We start from the raw sequence: 22,210 nt of genomic DNA, 5'->3' as shown, positions 1-22,210 counted from the left end.
AGCCACTACCAACAGAATTATATTTTTGACTTGCATTTTTAATGTGCCTTACTATTTCAAGCACCTAAATAGAAAGATATTTATTATCTACAAAATGAAAAATGTTCAGTATCAATAACAGAAAAAAAAAACATTTTGTAGAGAATAGGTTTCTTAAAATGTCTCTATCTGGGTTCTGAAGCAGTTATGATTCGTGGCCGTCACCCAGGCAGTGCAAGGCATCCTATGAGTGAGAAATACTGCCTGTGACACATCTGAAAGAACATTTTGGAAAAGCATAGAGAGAAAAATGTGACTTGCAATTCCTCGTTTCACACATCTTTGCACAGCAGAGATATATATTCAAGCTCTTCTGAAAAGTGGAAATGCATCTGGCGGCCTCCTCCTAGCCCCCTTTTCTAATTTAGGGGGAAAAAATACCCACTTTGCAAGTTACCATCCCTGGGCATCATTGCTCAAAAGAAATTTGTACCTGAGGCAGAGTGGTGTGGAGAAAGTCTGTTTCCCATTCAGTCTATATCTCACTACCTTTCCCTTCTTTGGAAGCACCAAAATTGCACCTCATTCCATGTTGAAGTATAGCATATCAATAAAACCACCTCAAATTTCTATTCAGCTCTTACTGTAATCCAGTTCTTTCAACAGACAAGTGCTACAACCAAAACAAAATCTAAATCCACATGAAAATCTGCTGTACTTCTTCTTTAAGAGTGTGTGGGAGAGGGATCACAAATCCAGAAAACAACTGTTTTAACACTAATAATTTGCCCAACTTTCCCCATACCTACCTCTGTTTTCCACTGGCACTCTGCTTTGGCCTCAGTGTTTGCCACTGAGGACAGGAGGAGCAATCAGAACCTCATACAAAAGATATCTGTGCAGACTCCGGTCTAAATGCACCTTTTTACTTATTTTTAGCAATTGCACATTTCCAGCAGTCTATCACCAGCTTTAATATTATCTTGTTCTGCAGGATTTTACTAGTTCACATCTGTCGCATGCCAGTAGGTTTTTGAAGAGATACGCCTTTCATCGGGAATCCAGCACAGCAATTCACTCATTACCAGAGCTTGTTCTCATCAGGATAAAAAAACTGGAGGGGGGAGCTGATTGACAAGGAGATGCATTACTCCTGCCATAAGGATGACATTAGACTGAAATTATGAAATTATGTCTGGTAACAGGCCAATCCTATATGCATATATGCCTTTCTGAGTGGCAAAAGCCCTTCCCTTCATGTGAAAATACAGTGCTCCTCCTAAAATTTGTTTGCACTCTATACTAGTTTCTCACTAATTGCCTGCTGAGACAGGCAGCATGTTGTCAGGAAGAATATTTTTTAAAAAAAAAGATTACAGCACAAGTCTATTGCTACTCACCCTCAAAATGTTTACTGCAATTGCTAATACTGTTTTATTCTCAGATTGCATATTTCATTTGCTTTCTTACTGCAGAGGTAATACAAGATGTTTAGAAAAGATGTTACCAGATGTGTAGAAAAAATCATTTTACTAATGACCACTTTCACGCCGAATTTACACAGGCAGATATTTATGAAATTTGGTATGCTAAAATGCATTGTCTGTATTGGCAGAGGAACAAACCTCCCTGCATTAGCCTAAGAGTATCTGCCTAGGAACAGTACAGAAAGCAAAGCTTACTACCAGTACTGCTAGCCTAATAATGAAGATGCATAAGCACAATGAAGTACGTGACTTCCCTACTACAGTTGGGTTAGACAGGAATTCAGGGTTCTTCCCACCTTTTTCAGAAATGAGGAAACTACTGCAAGGGAATTGTCCCACACTGCATTCATAAAGTGCATTGATTTGCAAGAGCCTTTCCTGAGCAGCACAGCTAAAGACTGCATAATGGAATGAAGTGCTGTATGCATGCAAATGCTCCGTTACGTCAAATTGTTTGGGCTGAAATGGTTAATTTTGCTGTTAAATCTGAAGGTTTCTGTTCTGAGCTAATGATAAGCATTGTGTGAAACCAAGATCTTCAGCACATTTGCCAAAGTGTGAAGCTAATTGTGTTAGGAATAAGTTCATTACGCATGCATTTTTTTAAGACTTTTGCCTATTTAAAGTTCAGCTGAAATGTTTAAGGATGCAGCTAGAGATTCCAGCCAGGAGCAGCTGTAGAAATACCTACAGTAAGGGCTGCTGTTCTGGGCTGCAGGCAGAGTACCCACACCTGCCTTTTATCCCGCCATCCTCCTAACTTGCTTTCTCTTAGCCACTCTCCCTGTTTCGTTGACACAGGACTCCCCAGAAAATCTTGGGCTATGCTGCTTGTGGCCATAATGCTGTTTTGCCAGTCCAAATCTGTCTATTTGGTTTTGGAGAGCCCTGTGCTGTGGTGTTGCACAGGACACCATGCCACTGGGCCTCGATTCTTGGTTGACCTTTAGACATCTCTATAAAAAATAGAATTGAAATCAATAAACTATCAATTAGCTTCCCTGCTTAACCTCCTTCTTTTCATCGCATCCAGGTTATTTATAAGTTCATCTTTTTGAACACTAGAAAGCATAAGCGCCAAATATTTTACATCGTTCTTCACTACAGCTCTTGTGAGCTCTTCTTAGCTGAAGGCAGACTGTCAGGACATTCCCAGATGATATTACGAGCCCTACATGATAGATGCACAGGGAAAAAAAAATATTAGTAAAGTCCACCTGGAGTCAGTGGAGCATGGTGGGGAGAAGCCCAAAAGAGCACCAACATAACTTGATACAACAGTGTGTGGTGTAGGACATACCCTGCGCGGATATGAGCTCTGACCCCAAAGCAAAATAGCCACAGTAGGGCAGTGATATGCCCTTCAGATTCTCAACAGGATTTGTTAGACTGGCCACAGCAAGGTCGCTTTTTAGCCCCATTGCTTCAGGTTCTCCGGTTAGCACTTTAAGCATTAATTGGAATACACCTTCACAGAAAAGATATCCCCAAAATAGCTTTCCTGTTGATATCAGTGATGTTAAGAATTTGGGAAGGTTAAGAAAATAAAGCACAGAGTTAACGTGTTTAATTTCACTACTGAAGTGGAAACGAGAAGCATCAACTCACTGAGGCGAAATTCCCACTGCTAGCTTTCTTTTCTCTCTGCATCATCAAATCAGTATCATCACTGAAAGTCATTCAGTGATTTCTACAGCCCTCATGGTGAGAGATCTCACCATTCACTGCTAAGTACCATCAGCACAATGAAAAGTGCAGATAAAGCGATGCCTATTGAGAATCCACTCCAGATTTTCCTCGTGCCTCTTACTTTGGCTAAAACTCTTTTCCCCTTAATTTCACTTAAGAAGAAAGATTTCATTCTGTTCAGTGAGCTGACAATAAAATAATGAATTCTGTATCAAAAGCTATCTCCACTTAATTTTCAGATTCGGTTTTCCCTAGACTAGTTCCTGGGCATCTGTGCTCATTCCCTTCCCACACCTAATATTATCCTCACTTGAACTTAATTTCAGCTGTGTACCAGAGATCTTTTCTAGGTTAGGAAGAAGTTGATTAATCCGGTGAGAGGTTTCAGCACTGTATTTTGTTATGCTTTTTTTGAAGGATTTTTCCCTGAACTTTTTTATTTCAGATTCAGAAGCAGCCCGCACATGTCGTTTCAGGGGTAAAAGGGTAGAATTCATGCAGATTTTCTGTATGGCATTGGCAAAAGAAGACATGCACATTGCCATGTGAGTCTGAGGTATGCGTGCTAGCTTTAAATAGGTAGTTGGTGATAAATCTGTGTTGGTGTGACACTCCCGCTAGTCAAATTTATCCTGGTTTTCCAGGCTTAGAGGCTGTAGTATTTCAGCGCTTCCGTTAGCTCCTCCAGAGCTAGCTTTGGTACCTCTGCATGACACTGCAGAAAGCCTTGTGCACATTCCAGTTTGTGTTTATTGTGGCTGTTGAATCATAAAAACATCCAGGTCAGCAGGGACCTCTGGAGATTTTATGGTCAAACCTCCTGTTGAAAGCAGAGCCCCAGACTGGGTTATCCAGAGCACCATCAAACTGAAGGCAGACCCAATGATGGTCTGACCTCTGTTCATGACCACCTGTGTCACACCAAGGCTAAGCAGCAGCTGCACGTGTTTCTGGGACATGAAGTTTAGGGAGGTCCAGCTGATATGGACAGCTGCAACGTGCATGTGTAGCAGCCCATGCTACAAGAGGGCCTTCTACCTCAACACCAACTTCCTATACAAGATCAGGACCCTGTTCCTTCTCTTCAAGATCCTCTGCAGCCCTAGCCTTGTTTTGCAAAGCAGCTACTCCCAGTTTCAGAATTAAGATCATGATGAGCAACCACCCTTCCCAGAGACTGTAAGATGAAGATAAAGTGATTGAGATGGTCCTTCTCTGGGATGGCTCTGGAGCTAAGAACCATAAACTAAGAACCACCACAAACATGCAAATTTGGTGCAATCTCTCTACCCAAGCTATTGTCTCTCTTGCCTCTTACAGAAATTCACCATAGCACATTTATTAAAGAAAACCACAACAACTTACCAAAATAAAATATTGTGCTGCAGAAGTTTCTGCATTTGAGTGGTAAGAGAAGTGAGAATAAGTGGTAAAAAGTGGTAAGAAGAGAAAAAGTGAGAAGAAGTGGCAAGAAACAATCTCGGGCAGCTCATTAATATAGCCACTTTATTCAACCTAGCTTCGAAAGGCATCATGATGACAAAGATATCATGACAGTGTCATCATTATATGGATCTATAAAGAACGGGAACAGGACTCCAACTATTTTATCCAGTTCTTGATATTGCTAGCTCTTTCACTTCTAAAACGGAGAACAGAATCTTCTCAGACTCTAGTTGCTCCTGACAATGTACTTGAAAGGCCGCTTCATTTACATACCAAAATGAAGTGCAACCCTATAGCATATAATCATGCAACAAAGCAAGACAAAACAGCCATCACACTTCTTACTGCCCTCAGCATCACTTTTGAATAACATGTGATTTTTGCAGCAGTTTTCTTAGAAAGATGAGTCTGTGTTTCGCTCATCACCTGAAAAGCAGTAGATGATACCTTTTGGGGGGGGCCAAACATATACAGCATACTCAAAGGAGCAATGCCTCTCCATGGGTGCTAAGAACACCGGGGAGATTTAAGCTTTCATGTAGTGAGATGCTCCTGGACAGCAGCAAGTGTAAGGATGGTTATTGTGGAGTATCTGGTGCCATTCAAACCTGCAGCCCAGTTTTCCCTGCTGTAAGTTGCTTGTGTGCTTCAGCTGATAATGCTGTCACAAAGATGAGAACTGCAATGGTAGAGTTCAAAGTGGAAGCGGAAAAAACAATTCTGATACTTTGTCCTCTCAGCAGGAGGGACATGGAGCTGTGGGTTCACAACAGGGGGACAAAAAAGCTGCCACCGCTGCTACAGAAGGAAAAACAACGCACCTGATACGTGATCACCCAGCAAAGTTACAGAGTCCAAACAGAACACCACTGCGTAGTTACCCAAATAATATACATATACACCAGTCTGCATTGGGTGACCCAGGTCATTTTTGCTGGCATACCTTCTGATCACTTTTCTCTGTCCTCCAGCCACAGCTCTACCTTGTCTGATTTATCTGTATTACTCAGTTCACGCTTTTCTTTTTCCTGATCACTGAGTAAGACACTCAGCTGATCTTTCTGGCTAACAAAGGAAAGCTCTGTAACATCAATAAAACGAAAAAACCTGCCACCCAGGATTCCTTTGTTGCCTTCCTAATGGCCTCCTGTACATGCTGAGCAACGGGAGAACAGGGATGTAAAATTCAGTATCAGAGCAGATAACTGGTGGCTAAGCCAACCGCCCAAAGCCCCTCAAGAACTGGACACTAAACCACTCACCAGCCACTCTTGCTGAGCTGTGCAAGTGTCTGAGAGTGTCAGGGAAGGCTTCCAACAGCACTGAACTGAAGGCAGAGCTCAGAACCCTCTATCAGGCAGACTTGTGATTCTCAGCATCTGAGGTGATTTTGAAAAATTTACTCTTTGTGAAAGAGTATCAAAGTCTATGAGAAGGCTAGTAGAAGTACTATGGAAATTTCCTTCATATTATTTTTTTTAAAGATTGATTATCAAAACCAACAACACTGCTTGTGTCTTTCTGGTTCACATTTTCTTTAAATAAATTTTCATAAAGGATTATGAAAGTGTGGATGCTATTGTAAAAGGAGCCCAGGTGCCCATCCTGCAATGCTGACTCCCAAAATATACTTTTGACTACCTTCTACTTTGCCTCCAGAAATTTCACAAAATCTGACATCTACAGCTGCTGCAGTGGACTAAAAACCCATAGCACTTTTAACTTCTATCCTTTAACGTTTCCCCCCAGCTTTGCTTTAAGCTTACCTCCCACCAGGAACCGCTAAGCCCCATCCAGACCTGCAGCCTTCTCATTCAAGTTTAATAGTATTTCCCTCCTCCTCTCCAAGGTGAGGGCATTTTAGCCCTCATGTCTCTGCACATCTGCCTCCAGCACCTCTGCTCAGTACCTTCGCAGCACTTACCCACGGACTCTCCGGCAGCAGAGCAGGAGACTCACCTCACTTTCTACAGCTCCCCAGCTTTGCAGAGAAGCACTGCGGAGGAACTGCAATGCAACCCAGCTCTGTCTGCTTCCTGAAATGTCGCCCCTTGCCCACAAACCACGAAGAGCTGACAAATGCGATTGGACCAATTCGTATCATTTCATGTATCAAGTCTATTGATGCTGATGCTGTGTTTGGGTTTTTTTTATGTATTCTTGTCCTGTTCAATACATATGGAATACTTTCGGTTATTACAAAATATATCTGCTTGTAGGCAGTTACAGGTGCAAAAAGAAAGAGGACTGATAGGAGTGAAAGTTGAAAAGCAAACATGGGAAGATGCATTTATAGTCACGTATGTGGATATATATTTAAAGGTATTTCTTTCCTGTGGTATGAAGGCCACTCAAGCCTCTCAGCAGCACTTGCTCAGTGGCTCGGATAACACCTGAGAAGTGAATATATTGATTTGAGAGCCCTGGCAGGAACTTTCCCCGTGATGCAGTGGTAAAATAAATGTAGCAATCCTGAAGCAGAGCAGCCTGCAAGGCTGAATGCTTTCTGGTACTCCTGAAATGCTTCTGTCTGTTATCAAACAGCAGTCTTCCAAAGAGATGCAAGTACCCACTCTGCATGTGCTTTCTGTACACTACAGTCTTTTTATAAATGAAAAGTATTGACTCAGTCTTGTTATAAATGAAGAGGACAAGGCATGAGAAAAGAAGAAAGTTTTGGCAGGGATTTGCTATGAGATTATCATGATCCTCTTCATTATGCACTGTAGGCTATATTCCTAAGTGTATCCCATTTATATATCTGCTACCAGAAAGGTGGCAGAGCAGCAGAAGTACATGTAAAGGTGCTACTATTCCACAACTCTCTTTAATTTCAAAATGTTCTTTTCTATCAGTGGTGCAGCAGAAGAGCTGTGAAACTTCTCCATACAAGAAGTAGCAGGACAAACTCATTTCTCTTCAAAAACTTGAAGATACATTCCCAAGAGTTTCAGTATGAAAAATAAAAGTGTTCAGAATAAGGATGTTGTTTTGTTCCAAATAAGGACATATGCTTGGAGACTTTCAAATCCAAAAGCTCATTACATGTTCTGTTCTATCCCTATGTTAAGATTCTAGAAGATAAAAAGCAACACTTGGAGAAAATAGAATACTATCCCTAGCAATGACTAACTGCTCTTTTTAGGGTTTAATAAGGAAGGAAACTGTTGCTCCAATTACTGGTTGAGCTTAGAAAATATTCCTGTAAGATTTTAGTGATCTGCAGCTTAAAACTTACAACCAGTTCAATGTAAAAAAGACATAGTAACCCCTTTCATCAAATAAAAAGTACAGCAATATTTTCCACTACAGCCAAATACAAAAAATAAAAAATGTATTGAATTTGTCTCAACTGTGTAATAGCCTACAAGTCCTATATCATATGTTGTGAAGGTAAGGCATAAAAGAGTTCAGATGATTTCTTCAAAGTCACTTAGCAAGTCTGCGACTCCATCAGAATTAGACTGCTTTTCTCTTAATGCTGTGTCTTATGCTTTAACCTGTAGACTGTATTTTGCCTTTCAGGAGCAGTAAGAAAGGCTTCCAGAACTAAACTTTTCCCATTGACCTGTGAAATCCAGTAACCTCACTGTTGCCTCAAGCCAAAAGCACCTGTAAGTTTTTAAGGAGCTGCTCATCTGCAGCACTTATATGTAGCATTAAATATCCCTGAGACTTTGCTTCTTAGAGCAGTAAAGTTTTCTCTTTCCCTGGGAATGTAGGGAGTTCCATGGCTCTTAAAGACTGATATACTTGCAGAGTCCTAGGGTAATATATGGATAAGGACTTCTGGAGGTCCTCTGTTTTAACTCAACACTCAAAGCAGGGCCAGCCTCCGTCAGGTTGCTCAATGCCTGGTCCAGTGCAGTTTGAATATCTCCAAGAATGGAGATCCCAACGTCTATGGGCCCTTGTTCCAATGTTTGACCACATTCATAGGGAAGATATTTTTTTCCTAACATCTAACTGGAATTTTCCATGCTGCAGTTTATATCCATTGCCTCTTGTCCTATAGCTATGTACCTCTGAGAAGCACCCAGGACAACCAGGCGATCAGGCCCAGTCGGCATGGGTTTATGAAAGGCAGGTCCTGCTTGACTAACCTGATCTCCTTCTATGACAAGCTTACCTGCTAAGTGGATGAGGGAAAGGCTGTGGATGTTGTCTACCTAGACTTTAGTAAAACCATTTCCCACAGCATTCTCCTGGAGAAACTGGCTGCTCGTGGCTTGGACAGGCGTACTCTTCACTAGTGAAAACCTGGCTGGATGGCCATGCCCAAAGACCTGTGGAGGTAAATCCAGTTGGCGGCCGGTCACAAATGGTGTTCCCCAGGGCTCAGTATTAGGGCCAGTTCTGTTTAATATCTTTATCAATGGTCTGGACGAGGGGATTGAGCGTACCCTCAGTAAGTTTGCAGCCAACACCAAATTGGGCAGGAGTGTTGATCTGCTTGAGGGTAGGATGGCTCTACGGAGGGATCTGGACAGGCTGGATTGATGGGCTGAGGCCATTGGTATGACATTCAACAAGGCCAAGTGCTGGGTCCTGCACTCAGGTCACAACAACCCCATGCAGTGCTACAGGCTTGGGGAAGAGTGGCTGGAAAGCTGCCTGGTGGAGAAGGACCTGGGGGTGCTGGTCAACAGCCGGCTCAATATGATCCAGCAGTGTGCGCAGGTGGCCAAGAAGGCCAATAGCTTCCTGGCCTGTATCAGGAATAGTGTGGCCAGCAGGACTAGGGAAGTGATTGCCCCACCCCATACTTGGCACTGGTGAGGCTGCACCTCGAATACTGTGTTGAGCTGTGGGCCCCCTCACAACAAAGACAATGAGGTGCTGGAACATGTCAAGAGAAGGGCAATGAAACTGGTGAGGTGCCTGGAGAACAAGTCTTATGAGGAGCGGCTGAGGGAACTGGGGTTGTTTAGCCTGGAGAAAAGGAGACTGAGGGGAGACCTTATCATTCTCTGCAACTGACTGAAAGGAGGTTGTAGCAAGGTGGGGGTCAGTCTCTTCTCCCAAGTAATGAGTGACAGGACAAGAGGAAATGGCCTCACATTGTGCCAGGGGAGGTTTACATTGGATACTACGGAAAACTGTGTCAAAGGCCTTGCTAAAGTCCAAGTATACAACATCCAATGGTCCCTCCTCATCCACAGAGCCAGACATAGTATCATAGAAGGCAATCAGGATGATCAGGAAGGATTTGCCCTCAGTCAGTCCTTCCTGACTGTTCCAAATCCCCTCATCTTTTAGGAGCCTGGATACTATTTCCAGACAGATTTGCCCCATAACCAATTGCACAGCCTTCCAACTCTCAGCAACCCTGGATGTTCTTATCAGGTCCTGTGGGTTGGGGCCTGTGGGATGAAGGCTGTGATCATTCAATGGTGTTGGTGGCCACTGGTGAAGGTGTAGACAAGGCTGGTATCAGGTATGGAACTTCCCTCCCTGCCCACTGTTTGCATCACAAAGGCTGGCAGCCCTGCTGTAACATCAGCCCAGGCTGGATCCCTGCAGGCACAGACCTGTTGGTGCTTCCGTCAGAGTGAAACATATCTCAGGTAGGCAGTAAAAAAATATAGCAGTAAGCCAATAGCTGTTGCTTATCTACTTGATTTTGGGAGGAATTGGGGCTGATGGCTTGACCATGCCCATCAATAAATCACACGAGAAACCCAAAAAAGCCTTCAAATGGCTCCTTAAACTTTACAAGAGAAAACCGCCTGATTCATACTATCACTTCCAGAGAAAAGCAACAGAACTGTATAATTTCCCACTAACTATAGAACCAAGAAGAGAGAGAAAAAACCTTAAGACAGTACATAGTCAATGCAGCATTTAGCTTCCACGGCTTTTCTCTTCTCTTTGCTGTCCAGCTCTTTTCTCTTGTGTGCATATCTTTCAACATAGCAAGGTGATGATTAAGGATAAAGGGTAAAAATGGAGCAAAATGGGACAGGCTAAGGGTGTTAGGGCAGGTGTGAAGACAAGGTCATTGCCACCAGAAGAACACCACTAGCCTGTCTTTCATTCTCTTTCCTGCTATTCACGAGTCTTTTTCTTACTCTTGCAGATCAGAAACATTTGATGCTTTTTCAGCTTGACAGCATCAATCTTTGAAGGGTCAAAACCACATGAACATTATAGCACATTGTCCCAATTCTTATCTTTCCCGTAGTGTAGGATGACGTGTTTTTTGCTGCAACGTCCAAAGAGCAAAGTTGATTGTGCTGCGCAATGCTCTGCAGAGAACGAAATAGAAAGCATCCTTTGCTTCTGCTATTGCGGTGGTCATGTTTGGGAACAAGTTTGCCTGTGGGCAGGTAGAACTGGTTTTGAGGCAACCACAATCTATATTCAGCCATTTGGGCTTTCCTGTGCAGTTTATCTGTGAAACGTGGTCAAAGCCTTTGGTCAGCAAGCAGAGGGAAGCAGCTTAGACCCAAGAAAGGTAGATTAGATACTGGAAGCAGTGAAAACACTCAGAGCAAGAGACACGTCCTGAAATTTTACAGCATGTCAGCTCCTTTGCTGCAAAAGTGCGTGACTGACTTTTGCAAAGCAAACTGGAACTTGCATCCTGGGAACTCCAAAGCTTTCTGTGTTGGAGTTCCTCTCCTGGAACAAGCACAAGACCTTAAGCAGTCTTATGCAGTCAGGGAGTGATATCCTCTAACGTTTGGCTTTTACTTTCTTCATCAGCTTTTTCTTCATTTCCTTCCTGTTTTGCTGTGGTTTGTTTCTGGCTTGGGTGTAGGGTCCATCTCTTCCGGGAATGTGTAAATAAGTCTAGGTGGCAGGATGGTAGGAAGGTGCAGAAGAGGATTCTGAATTTTGTTTTGTGTTCTTGACAGGTTTGTCTCTCTGCTTGCTTGCCCACAGTGGTGAATTTTGGTGAAGGAGTGCAGGGACAATGCAAGCATCTCTCAGGGCCCGCTGACCCTCCATTCCTTCTCCTCCACAGTGCAAGTATTTAAAGGGTAATACAGAAGACAAACCTTTGTAAAAGTCTAGGGTCATTTCTCTGCCTGGATAGCCAAATTGAGGAGACTCAAGGCGCATAAAGCGGCTTAAATAATGTGGCCTTTAAAGAGAGGAGAGGATGTCGATGTCATCCTCCCTAGGAACAAAGTGGGAATGTCTGGATTAACTAGGATTATCCTGCATTTTAGAGATCATATCAAGGAGTATAGTGTTGTGTGAATCCTCCTTCATCTTTGTTCTCAAGTGCTGTATTCGTAAAACTTTGGTTAATGTCAGAGTTCTCACTGCCAAACTGAGACACGTGCGTTTCTTCGGGCACCCTGCAGACATCCCCACCTCTGGCCTCTCACCCCAGAGATACTCTTGTCTGTTTGGAAGGAGCCGAGGGATTTTGGTGTGATGCGCACCTGCACAGCCACAAGTCCTGCCCACAGATCCTGCACACAGAAGGGCAGCTGGCTCAAATCTGTCCCTCCGTTTATATCTCTCATCCTGGGAAGAGCTCAGTCCCTTCACTGCATAAATAGGGCGGCAGAACTATCCATGGCAAACACCTCCAAAAGCTCCTTTCCTGCAGACTGTCCTCCTAGCCAAAGCCTGGATGGGGACTGCTCTTTCTGGCTGAGTTCCTTATATCCTATATGATGTTCTTGAGATGATTTGTGCCCAAATGCCCTGCCTAAAAAGGGAAAGAGGGATAAATTCAGCTGTTAAAGTACAAAAGTAAAATTAGACTTACAAAAGTAGAATTAGACTTACCATGGCTTAAAAATAAAATAAAAAAGCCAAGGGGTTTTTGTGTTTGCCTTTTGCAGCTTTCTAACAGTCGCTGATAGGAAATAATTGTATTGCTCTGTTAGAGTGTGGTATGAGGATTGGTTTTCTACCAGCCTGACTCAAAATCTGAAAAAAATCTGGTATTACAATCATATAAGAGACAACCCACTGTGAGGTCTACGAGACATGAAGAATTTGGGAGAGCAAATTATATAGTTCACCCAAGCATCTTGTTCCAGCTCTGCAGGAGATGGGACATGACACAGTGTCTAGTGAGAAACAACAGTTTTCTGTGTAATGTTTTTGTAGGAAGATACCGTTTTCAGAGGTGACCCTATCTACAGAGCAGGAAGACAGATCTTGGAAAGATGGCTTCAAAACTTGATGAAAACAAGCAGCTGCTCTGTGAACACAGACATTTCACGGTAAAAGAAAACTTGTGAGGGCAGGTGATATTCTATTTTAGCCTATTGCAAAGAAGAGGAAAAAAAACAGGATTTATTTATATACTTTCCAAATCGTGAACTTCCTGACAATTTAAGACACCCGGGAAATATGGCCTTTTAAAATATATTTTAACGTACTTGGGGACATACCATCAAAACAGCCTTCATCTTACCGGTGTTCTTAGGCAACACCTATTGCTATCTTTGTATTTCAAGCATGTTTTGAAAATGAAGTTATATGTCCTTCATGCTTAGCATAACTCAAAGGCTCTTCCTGCAAAGACACATCTTTAGAAATGGCAAGGGAAACGAGGAGGCGGTGTTGCCTTATATGTCGAGGAGCAGCTGGAATGCAAGGACCTCAGCTTAGGGATGAATAAAGAGCCAGCTGAGAGCCTATGGGTCAGGATTAAAGGGAAATCGGGAGCAGGGGACATTACAGTGGGGGTCTGCTACAGGCCACCTGACCAAGAAGACAGAGCGGATGAAGCCCTCTATAGACAGATAGGGGCGGCATCACGTTCACAGACCCTGGTCCTCATGGGCGACTTCAACCACCCCAATGTCTGTTGGAAAGGTAACACAGCCAGGCATAGGCAATCCAGGAGATTCTTGGATTGCATTGACGACAACTTCCTTTTCCAAGTGGTTGAGGAGCCAACAAGGAGAGGAGCTATGCTGGACCTTGTTCTTACCAACAAGGAGGGGCTGGTAGACAGTGTTAAACTCAAGGGTAGCCTGGGCTGTAGTGACCATGAAATGGTTGAGTTTGAGATCCTTGAGTCAGCGAGGAAGGTGCTTGGCAAGCTGACCACCCTCGACTTTGGGAGAGCTGACTTTGGCCTCTTGAAGAATCTGCTTCGTATGGTGCCATGGGATGAAGCGCTGGAGGGAAGAAGGGCCCGAGAAAGTTGGTTAACGTTCAAGGATCACCTCCTCCAAGCTAAGGAGCGATGCATCCCTACTAAGTGGAAGGCAGGCAGAAAAGACATGAGGCCTGCATGGATGAACAAGGAGCTCTTGGACATGATCAAAAGCAAAAAGGAGGCCTATAGGGAGTGGAAACAGGGATGGGTAGCCTGGGAGGAATACAGAGGAATCGTTCGAGCAGCCAGGGATCAGGTTAGACAAACTAAAGCACAGATAGAACTAAATCTGGCCAGGGACATTAAGACAAACAAAAAATCCTTCTTTGAGTATGTCAGCGGGAAAAGAAAGACTAGGGAAGATGTAGGCCCTCTCCGGAAGGAAAGGCAACAACTGGTTACCCAGGACAGAGACAGAGCTGAGATACTCAATGACTTTTTTGCCTCAGTCTTCACTGGCAAGGACTGCAGCCACACTGCCCAATGACACAGAATGCAAAGGCGAGGATTGGGAAAATGAAGAACAGCCCACTAAAGGTGAAGATCAAGTGCCAGACCACCTGAGGAACCTGAAGGTGCACAAGTCCATGGGACCCGATGAGATACATCCATGGGTGTTGAGAGAACTGGCAGATCAAGTCACTAAGCCACTAGCCATCATATTTGAGAAGTCGTGGCGGTCTGGTGATGTTCCTGCCAACTCGAAAAGGGGAAATATAACCCCTATTTTCAAAAAGGGAAATAAAGAAGACCCAGAGAACTACAGGCCAGTCAGTCTCACCTCTGCCTGGCAAGATCATGGAGCAGATCCTCCTGGAAACTCTGCTGAGGCACACAGAAAACAAGGAGGTGATTGGTGACAGCCAGCATGGCTTCACCAAGGGCAAGTCATGCTTGACAAATTTGGTGGCCTTCTACGAAGGGGTTACAGCGGCAGTGGACAAGGGAAGAGCAACCAATGTCATCTACCTGGACTTGTGCAAAGCATTTGACACCATCCCACACGATATCCTGGTCTCTAAATTGGAGGGACATGGATTCGACAAATAGACCACTCAGTGGATAAAGAACTGCCTGAATGGCCGCACTCAAAGAGTTGCGGTCAACAGCTCGATGTCCAAGTGGAGAGCAGTGACGAGTGGCGTTCCTCAGGGGTTGGTACTGGGACCTATACTGTTCAACATCTTTGTCAGCGACATGGACAGTGGGGTCGAGTGCACCCTCAGCAAGTTTGGTGATGATACCAAGCTGTTTGGCGAGGTAGACACACTGGAGGGGAGGAATGCCGTCCAGAGGGACCTGGACAGGCTGGAGAGGTGGGCAGTTCAACAAGGCCAATTGCAAGGTCTTACACCTAGGTTGGGGCAATCCCAAGCACAAATACAGGCTCGGCGGGGAATGGCCAGAGAGCAGCCCTGAGCAGAAGGACCTGGGTGTGCTGATTGACAAGAAGCTCAACATGAGGCAGCAATGTGCGATTGCAGCCCAGAAGGCCAACTGTATCCTGGGCTGCATCAGAAGTCTGGCCATCAGGTCAAAGGAGGTGATTCTACCCCTCTACTCCATTCTTGTGAGACCTCACCAGGAGTACTGCGTCCAGCTCTGGAGTCGCCAACATAAGAAGGACATGGACCTGCTGGAGCATGTCCAGAGGAGAGCCACGAGGATGATGCGAGGGCTAGAGCACCTCTCTTATGTGGAGAGGTTGAAAGAGTTAGGGCTGTTCAGCCTGGAGAAGAGAAGGCTCTGGGGAGATCTTATTGCAGCCTTCCAGTACCTAAAGGGGGCCTACAGGAGAGCTGAGGAAGGACTTTTTACTAGGGCATGTAGTGATAGGATGAGGGGGAATGGCTTTAAACTAGAAGAGGGCAGGTTTAGATTAAACATCAGGAAGAAGTTTTTCACTTTGAGGGTGGTAAGGCACTGGAACAGGTTGCCCAGAGAGGTTGTTGAGGCCCCATCCCTGGAGGTATTTAAGGCCAGGCTGGATGTGGCCTTGGGCAACCTGGTCTAGTGGGAGGTGTCCCTGCCTATGGCAGGGGGGTTGGAACTCAATGATCTTCAAGGTCCTTTCCAACCTAAACCGTTCTATGATTCTATGATTCTACGATTTTTGTGACAGTCTATTTCATAACTAGGCCTCACAGGAAAACTTTCTGTCTTTTTGAACAGAAACACACAGGTCTGAAGAATCAAGAACCCTTGTATAAAGAGAATGGTGAAAAAACACCTTACTTCCCACTGCATTGCTGTTGTTCACGATGTATCTTTCATTTTCAGATTTCTGCATTCCATGACTATAAACTTCTCAGGCATCAGTAGGTTCCATTTTTCGAGGATATAAGCCGTTTGAATGGATGTAGTCAAGTAATAACATATATTGCTATTAATGATTTGATAAAATCTGTAGTACACCCATAATAAATATAAAAAATAATAACAAAAAATATAAAAAAGAATAAAACCAAAGGGCAGAGTTAGCACTAAGAATGCCTATGAATAAGTATTCAGACATGCAAAGCTTACAGCAAGACTTGGGTTTGGTCTTCCATCTCCCCAACCCCGTGACTTCTCCCTGTGCCTCACTCTGCCCACCCTCACCCACTGCTAACCCTTTTCTTCTGAGAGATGTGTTCACAGGAGCTAGCAAGAATGCTGGAAGAAGAGGAAAAAGACCTTATAAAGGTATGCAAATACCCTTGTGAAGAAAGAAATAGGCATGAGATGTGAAGAAAGAATGTAAGAGTTGACCGTAAGGTTATTGAAAATAGATTGAAAGACTGGACTCGTCCCAAAGCACAGAAGAACACATGAAGGTAGCTCTGGGATGTCCAGTTGCCCAGATGCAGGCCCACCAGAGATTTTGCTGGCTGTCACGAGCATGACAAAACTCCTCTGTCATTGCTGTCCCTGAGTGTAAGGGTGACCTAAGAGCAGGCTTTTGGATGAGCCAGCACAACCGCAAGTTTGTGGTTTTGGAGACTTTGAGGTCTCTTCTGATGCTGCCCAAAATGGATCACAAAGTATTTGCTCCAGAGGTGTGCAGTAATCCATGAAGAGATACATGTGGTCTGCCTTTCTTGCACAAAGATCAGCTGGTTACTAACCACTTTTCAGCTGTACCTTTTCCCAATCTCCTATATTCTGGAGATAATAATGACCTTTCTTCTCCTGTTTTACCACAGGAGCAAATGCAGGCATGTGGGTAGCTGAAGCCTTGGTTTGTCCCTCCAGTGGAAGGGCCTCGGGTTTCTGAACACACAGCTGGGATTTAAATAAGCCTATTGGAAGGGAAATCTTCCATATTCCATCAATCATCCTAAGACTTTGAAAAAGCACAGTGCTAAACAAAATAGAAAGTTTTGACTTACAAATTCCTTTCCCTGCCTGCCCGCCTTGGATGCCTGAGAGTTTCTTTTTGTTCAGTGTAAAGAAAGGAGATTACTTTCTCCCAACAAAACAATTAAATGCAAGCACTTGTCATAACAGTCTCCAGCAAAGTTTTGAGATGGTGTGTATGTCTGTGATTTCATGCTAAGCTACAGAAAAGCAACACTTTTCTTTAAGAGAGGCCTCCGTAAAACAAGCCAACTTCATTTAGGAGTCAGCAGAGTCATGGGATCACAGAATCACTCAGGTGGGACAGAACTGTGGGAGGAGCGCCAGTCTGACCTCCGGCTCAAAGCTCAGGGCAGGATGCTCAGGGCTGTATCCAGCCAGGCTGCAAAACATCCTGGGTGAGAGCCCACAGATCCTCCCGGGCCCCTGCACAGCCACTCAGGGGATCTCCCCTGAACTCACGGCAGTTCATTGACATCCATCAGGTACTGGTGAGGATGCAGTATCCACACGTGGTCTAATGAGTGCCAAGGAGAGGAAGATAACCCCTTCCCCATGGACCATGCTCCTGCCCATAGCGGTGGGATGCCGCTCGTGTCCAGCGCTGCCAGGGCATGCTGGGGGCTTACACTCAGCTCTTGTCCCACCACCGCCAGGCCTTTCCTGCACTGCCCAACTGCTGAGGACATTGTCCTGCTCAGGGCCTTCTGCATCCCACAAGCTCCTGAGCCCCCTGGCCGTGTGTTTGCAGGAGCAGGAGAGCCAGGATGCTCAGCGATGTACGGCATCTTGCCTGAGTTTCTGCTGATAATGAAAAAAATCTGTCCTGGTGGTGACAAGCAGCTTGCTTGTGTATCAGCCACAAATTCTGGGTCTAGAAAGACTGTCAAACACACAGTGTGATCACGGAATCCTCACTTCTGATAAATGTTTGATGGATAGAAACCTCTGGTTGGCGGGTCTTTACACTGAAAGTTTAACTAATACTACTGGTTGAATATTAATACTTTCCCCCTGACAAGTTATATTGGATTTTCTTGATTTTTAGAAAAAACTTGAAATATTAGAGGAAAGAAGATTATTCGTCCAGCAGGACAGATTCTTAGAGGTACGACATCCTATCGCATATCACAGTACATGCTCGCTCTCTGTTCAGACCAGCACCATTCTATTACAGGTTTTACAAAGGTAATTACTAGGGTGTCAAACTGCAAAGCGATACAGTAAAATATGATACAGGGAAGTAGATGTGCCAGGAGTCTCAGGAACACCAAAATAGTGCAACACCAACAAGCTTTGGGTTAGATGTTTTGCAGAGCACGGTCTGCAACCCAGCAAGTTTGCCCTTAAAATGAGCAACCTTGTACTACAGGGAACAGAAGTCATCCAGAAAGTTACTGCAATATAAAACTAATACCAGGAGGGCCGATTCCTGTCTATTTCTATCAGAACCAATTTGGGAGAGCAGAATGTAATATCGGGAAGGGCAGCACTGGTGCTGATCTCATGCTAATAAGCTCTGACTTGACTTTTATTGCACACCCGACCGATGGACTAATATGAAGATTGTTTGCTTTTCTTTTGAACTTTTAAGGCCACGCAGTTAAAAATAAGCCGCTTAGAGGAGCAGCTCCAGCGCCCTAAACTAATTCGGTTGTAAGTATTACAAGGCCCTCTATTCTGGGTTTCTTATTGTATAGTATCTAGGATATTTCCACATCAGCCATACCTGAAGCATGTGCAATTCATCGTAAGTTCACATGTAAGTTTATACGATGTCAAGCACGCACCTCATATTTATGTAGAACAGCTGCTTTTTCTGTCACGTAATCGCCCGACCACAGAAAGGCAGATGAAACGTACATTCGGAGAGTCTCATCTCACTCCTAGCAGATGCCAGGAGTAGCTTCTCTTGCCCTCAGAAGACCACAGTTGTGGGGCATAACCTGCGTATTGATTTCAAGCCTCTTTCTTCATAATCTGTAACAGGTTCACGGTATTACTTAGTAGAATAAAAAGCCAAAGCAGCAGCTTGAACAGCAACAGCAAAGCCTGCAGCCTCACAGCTATTTTCAGAGCAAGTGCTCTCTTTTCTTGGCCAGAGTTCAAGTACCAGTAGAAGCATGGCCCCCCCTCACCTCACCACTGGACTGTCATTTCCTTTAAGTAACGAGCTTACGTAGAATCTCTGAATTTCAAAACACCGCATCTAGGGACAGAGCCCAGCCCATATGGGTCTAAGCATTGTACTTCTCAGTCTTGCTCTTCCCTTGGTCAAGTGCTCTGCAGAAATTCCATAACTTAAGTAAACACAAGGGGTTAAGTTTTCCTTCTAGCAATCAAGCATCAAGTATGAAGTGCCAGCAGTAGGTATGACCCCTGTTTAAAAAAAACCTCTTTCGGTTCAGTGAAGTGATTTAAGATTCAGTTTTGTGCTCTCTGTGTTCTGGAGAGAAGAACCGTGTCATGACATGAGGTACGCACTGCATAAACTGGAACCATGGAGGCTGAAGTATGATACCCAGTTTAAAATAACAACAATTTTGCAAGAACTTGTTCAGCTCCTCTGCTATGTGCAAAAATAGGGCTATGCCCACACCTGAGGGGCATTACAGATCCTCTATTGTCATTACTGTGGTGTCTCCATCAGGAAAGTTGGAGGACATCATAGAAAACAATAGCAGACACTTTTTCCTACCTTGCTACCATGGGAGCTCATGTTTGGTGGGAGAAGCCCAGGAATACTACTGTTTTCCTGCAAGAAAACAATGGTGTTAGCTCTGTGCTGTTTCTATGCTCTCTTGCCACTGTGTGGCTACTTCAGGATCGCCCAGTTTTGCCCATTATCCAAGACTGGAGGAAACCATGAATTCAGTTGTTCCATGTAGTAATTCCTACGAAGGTGCATCAAGTAAAAGGGCATCCTAATCTAGGTGCTAGTCTAGAAATGTGAATCTTAAGATGGGGAGAAACGGGAGGGAGGCAGAAATGAAATATTTCCTCCAAAGTTCTCAAAGCAACTGCTTGCCTTTGCTGTCAATCTAGTTTTTACCCCTTACGCTGTTGCTGTGTGATACTTTCTAATGCAATAGCCTTTGTAACGCAAGGCAGTAAGAAAATCTTCTCCACAACCCTGGCGTCTGTTAGGTTGCAGCTCCTCCTCATGCCGGAGCTTTACTGTCTTCATTCTGAGCACTGCTTGAAGTGAGTCGGGTCAGCTGCAACCCCTGTTGTGTTTCTTTTTGCTCCACAGCCAAGAAGGAGAGAAGGTCGACAGCTGCTCAACACAGAAGACAGCCATGGTGAAACCGGTAAAAGAGAACTGCACTGCTCCCCTCACACCTGCACTTGCAGGGCCTCCTCCTTCTCTCTTTGTTCCAAGCTGGAAACCTCCTGGTTTCATCACACGTGACTCCTCTTGGAGGTTTTCAGCCCCAGGAGTTCCTTGTATCACTCGGCTCCTGTGTCTCAGGCTCGCCAATTCTCTCTCTGTTTTGCTAGTTCTAGAAGTCAGAAAACTTCATTTCCAAGTGGTTCATGTCTCCTCTTTCCCTTTCTAGGCCCAGAAATCAATGACCCGCTACCTGAACAAAATCTGTTTCTATCTTGGGTAGGTAAAATATTCTCCTTGCGTGCACGCTGGGTTAGTTCCACCTGGAGCACCGTGGAGTCAAGATTATTCTGAGTAATGCTGGCACATCACGGGAGAAACAGTGTGAGCATGGAAGAGAAATGTGCTGCAAGTGTAGAGCTGTGCGTGTGCAAACTTAGTGGAGCAGCAGAGTGAAGAAACCGGGGTGCAAACTCTGTTCTGACCCTTGGGTACCTTCCCTTATGAGCCAGCTCACCTGCCACCTCTGAAAAGGCAGCATTTCTGTGCGTGCGCACAAACATCTCCTTCCACCAACCATTGCCCATTTGCTTTGTCCCCTTCAACCACTCCGGCGCCAGCAGGAGCATCTCCTGAGATACATTTGCCTTTCTGTGATAGTCTTGTTGGGCCTCCATAAAAGGAGAACAACCTTCCGTTTGCTTCTGCCTGGTAGGAAGCTTTGGGACGGACCAGGCAGACAGTTGTCCAGAAAAGGGATCAATGGATGTTTCCCCTCCTGAAGAGAGAGAAGCACTCTTACTGTTGCACGTCCAAACACAATTAGCAAGTGCTTGTGGCTGGTTTCATTTGTGAAGCTTTCTTTCCACTTCACTTGGTGCATTTTAGTGTCGGGAAGTCGTGCCTGCTAACACCGGGCATTCCCCTGTGGAAACAATCTGCCAAAAGGAACAGGCAGAAGCATTGCAGGGTTGGTCTGAACAACATACCGGAGAAGCGGTATTGATCGAGAGCACGGTTGGGCTCACAGCGAATGCTACACACTCCCTACGTGACCTCAGGCAAAGCTCTTCCCTCCAGGCTTCAGCTGCCCACCTGTAAAATGACAACAGTATTTATTTTCTCCGCTTTGTGTTCTTCTCATGTGTTCGCACCACGAAACCCTGGGTGGCAAAGAGCCATCATTAGGTATTAAACAAACACTTGCTGGTGTCAGGCTCTGTGGTAATATTGCCAGCAACAGGAAGGAGGGATCCTGCTTTGAGCAGGGCAGTGAAATACAAGATTAGATGCGCCAATCCTTTTTAGTGTTACTAGAGCGGGCTGACAGTGCCTGTGTTTCTCCCTGTGCATTTGTCTTTCTCTCTTGTTGCAGGAACTCTCTGGGGCTGTTTGGCAGGCTCCTGCTGCTCTCTGGCTGCCTGTGCATCGTGCTGGCCTTGGCTTATAAATACTTGCCTGCTACCTGGCCGTGTTCGCTACTGAACAGAACCTGCCACTACTGCCACCAATCCTGCCTGGGGCCACTTTGACCCTAGAAGGTTTTAAAGGCTCCAGACCGGATTTCTGTAGGGCTACTGTGTTGCTTCTGGAAAGACCCTGCGCTTTAAAATAAAGCATGCATGAATGCTAAAAGCACGTGACAATGTCTGTCTTTCCTGTGAGAACTGCATGAGCTCCTCAGAGGCAGAACCCAAGGCCCACGTACCTCAGCAAGAGGGAGTCGGCTTAACTGCATTCAGCTGTTTGCTGTTGGAGCTGGGCCTGAGATGCAAAAATTGCCTCAAGGTCCACATTTTGATCTTCCGGATCCTTTGCTCTCCCAGGTATAGCTATTATACTGTTTCCATGTAAGCTCAA

At 44.7% G+C, this 22,210-nt stretch overlaps 1 protein-coding gene across 1 annotated transcript; it reads left to right on the top strand.

The window, feature by feature from the left end:
* Positions 1-15,940: 15,940 nt before the first annotated feature.
* LOC309686406 (uncharacterized protein) lies at positions 15,941-21,962 on the top strand. The gene is made up of 6 exons (XM_082499060.1): positions 15,941-16,365; positions 18,068-18,127; positions 18,614-18,675; positions 20,273-20,330; positions 20,580-20,629; positions 21,726-21,962. Exons 1-6 carry the CDS (start codon positions 16,309-16,311, stop codon positions 21,880-21,882), a joined length of 444 nt encoding a protein of 147 aa, XP_082355186.1. The 5' UTR covers positions 15,941-16,308; the 3' UTR covers positions 21,883-21,962.
* The last annotated feature ends 248 nt before the right edge of the window (positions 21,963-22,210 follow it).

The sequence above is a fragment of the Vanellus vanellus genome (genome assembly GCF_965231255.1).
Source record: "Vanellus vanellus genome assembly, chromosome: 2".
In the NCBI taxonomy this organism is placed as follows: domain Eukaryota; kingdom Metazoa; phylum Chordata; class Aves; order Charadriiformes; family Charadriidae; genus Vanellus; species Vanellus vanellus.
The sequence above is the reverse complement of the archived record's forward strand: the minus strand, read 5'-3'. Positions and strand labels throughout refer to the sequence as shown.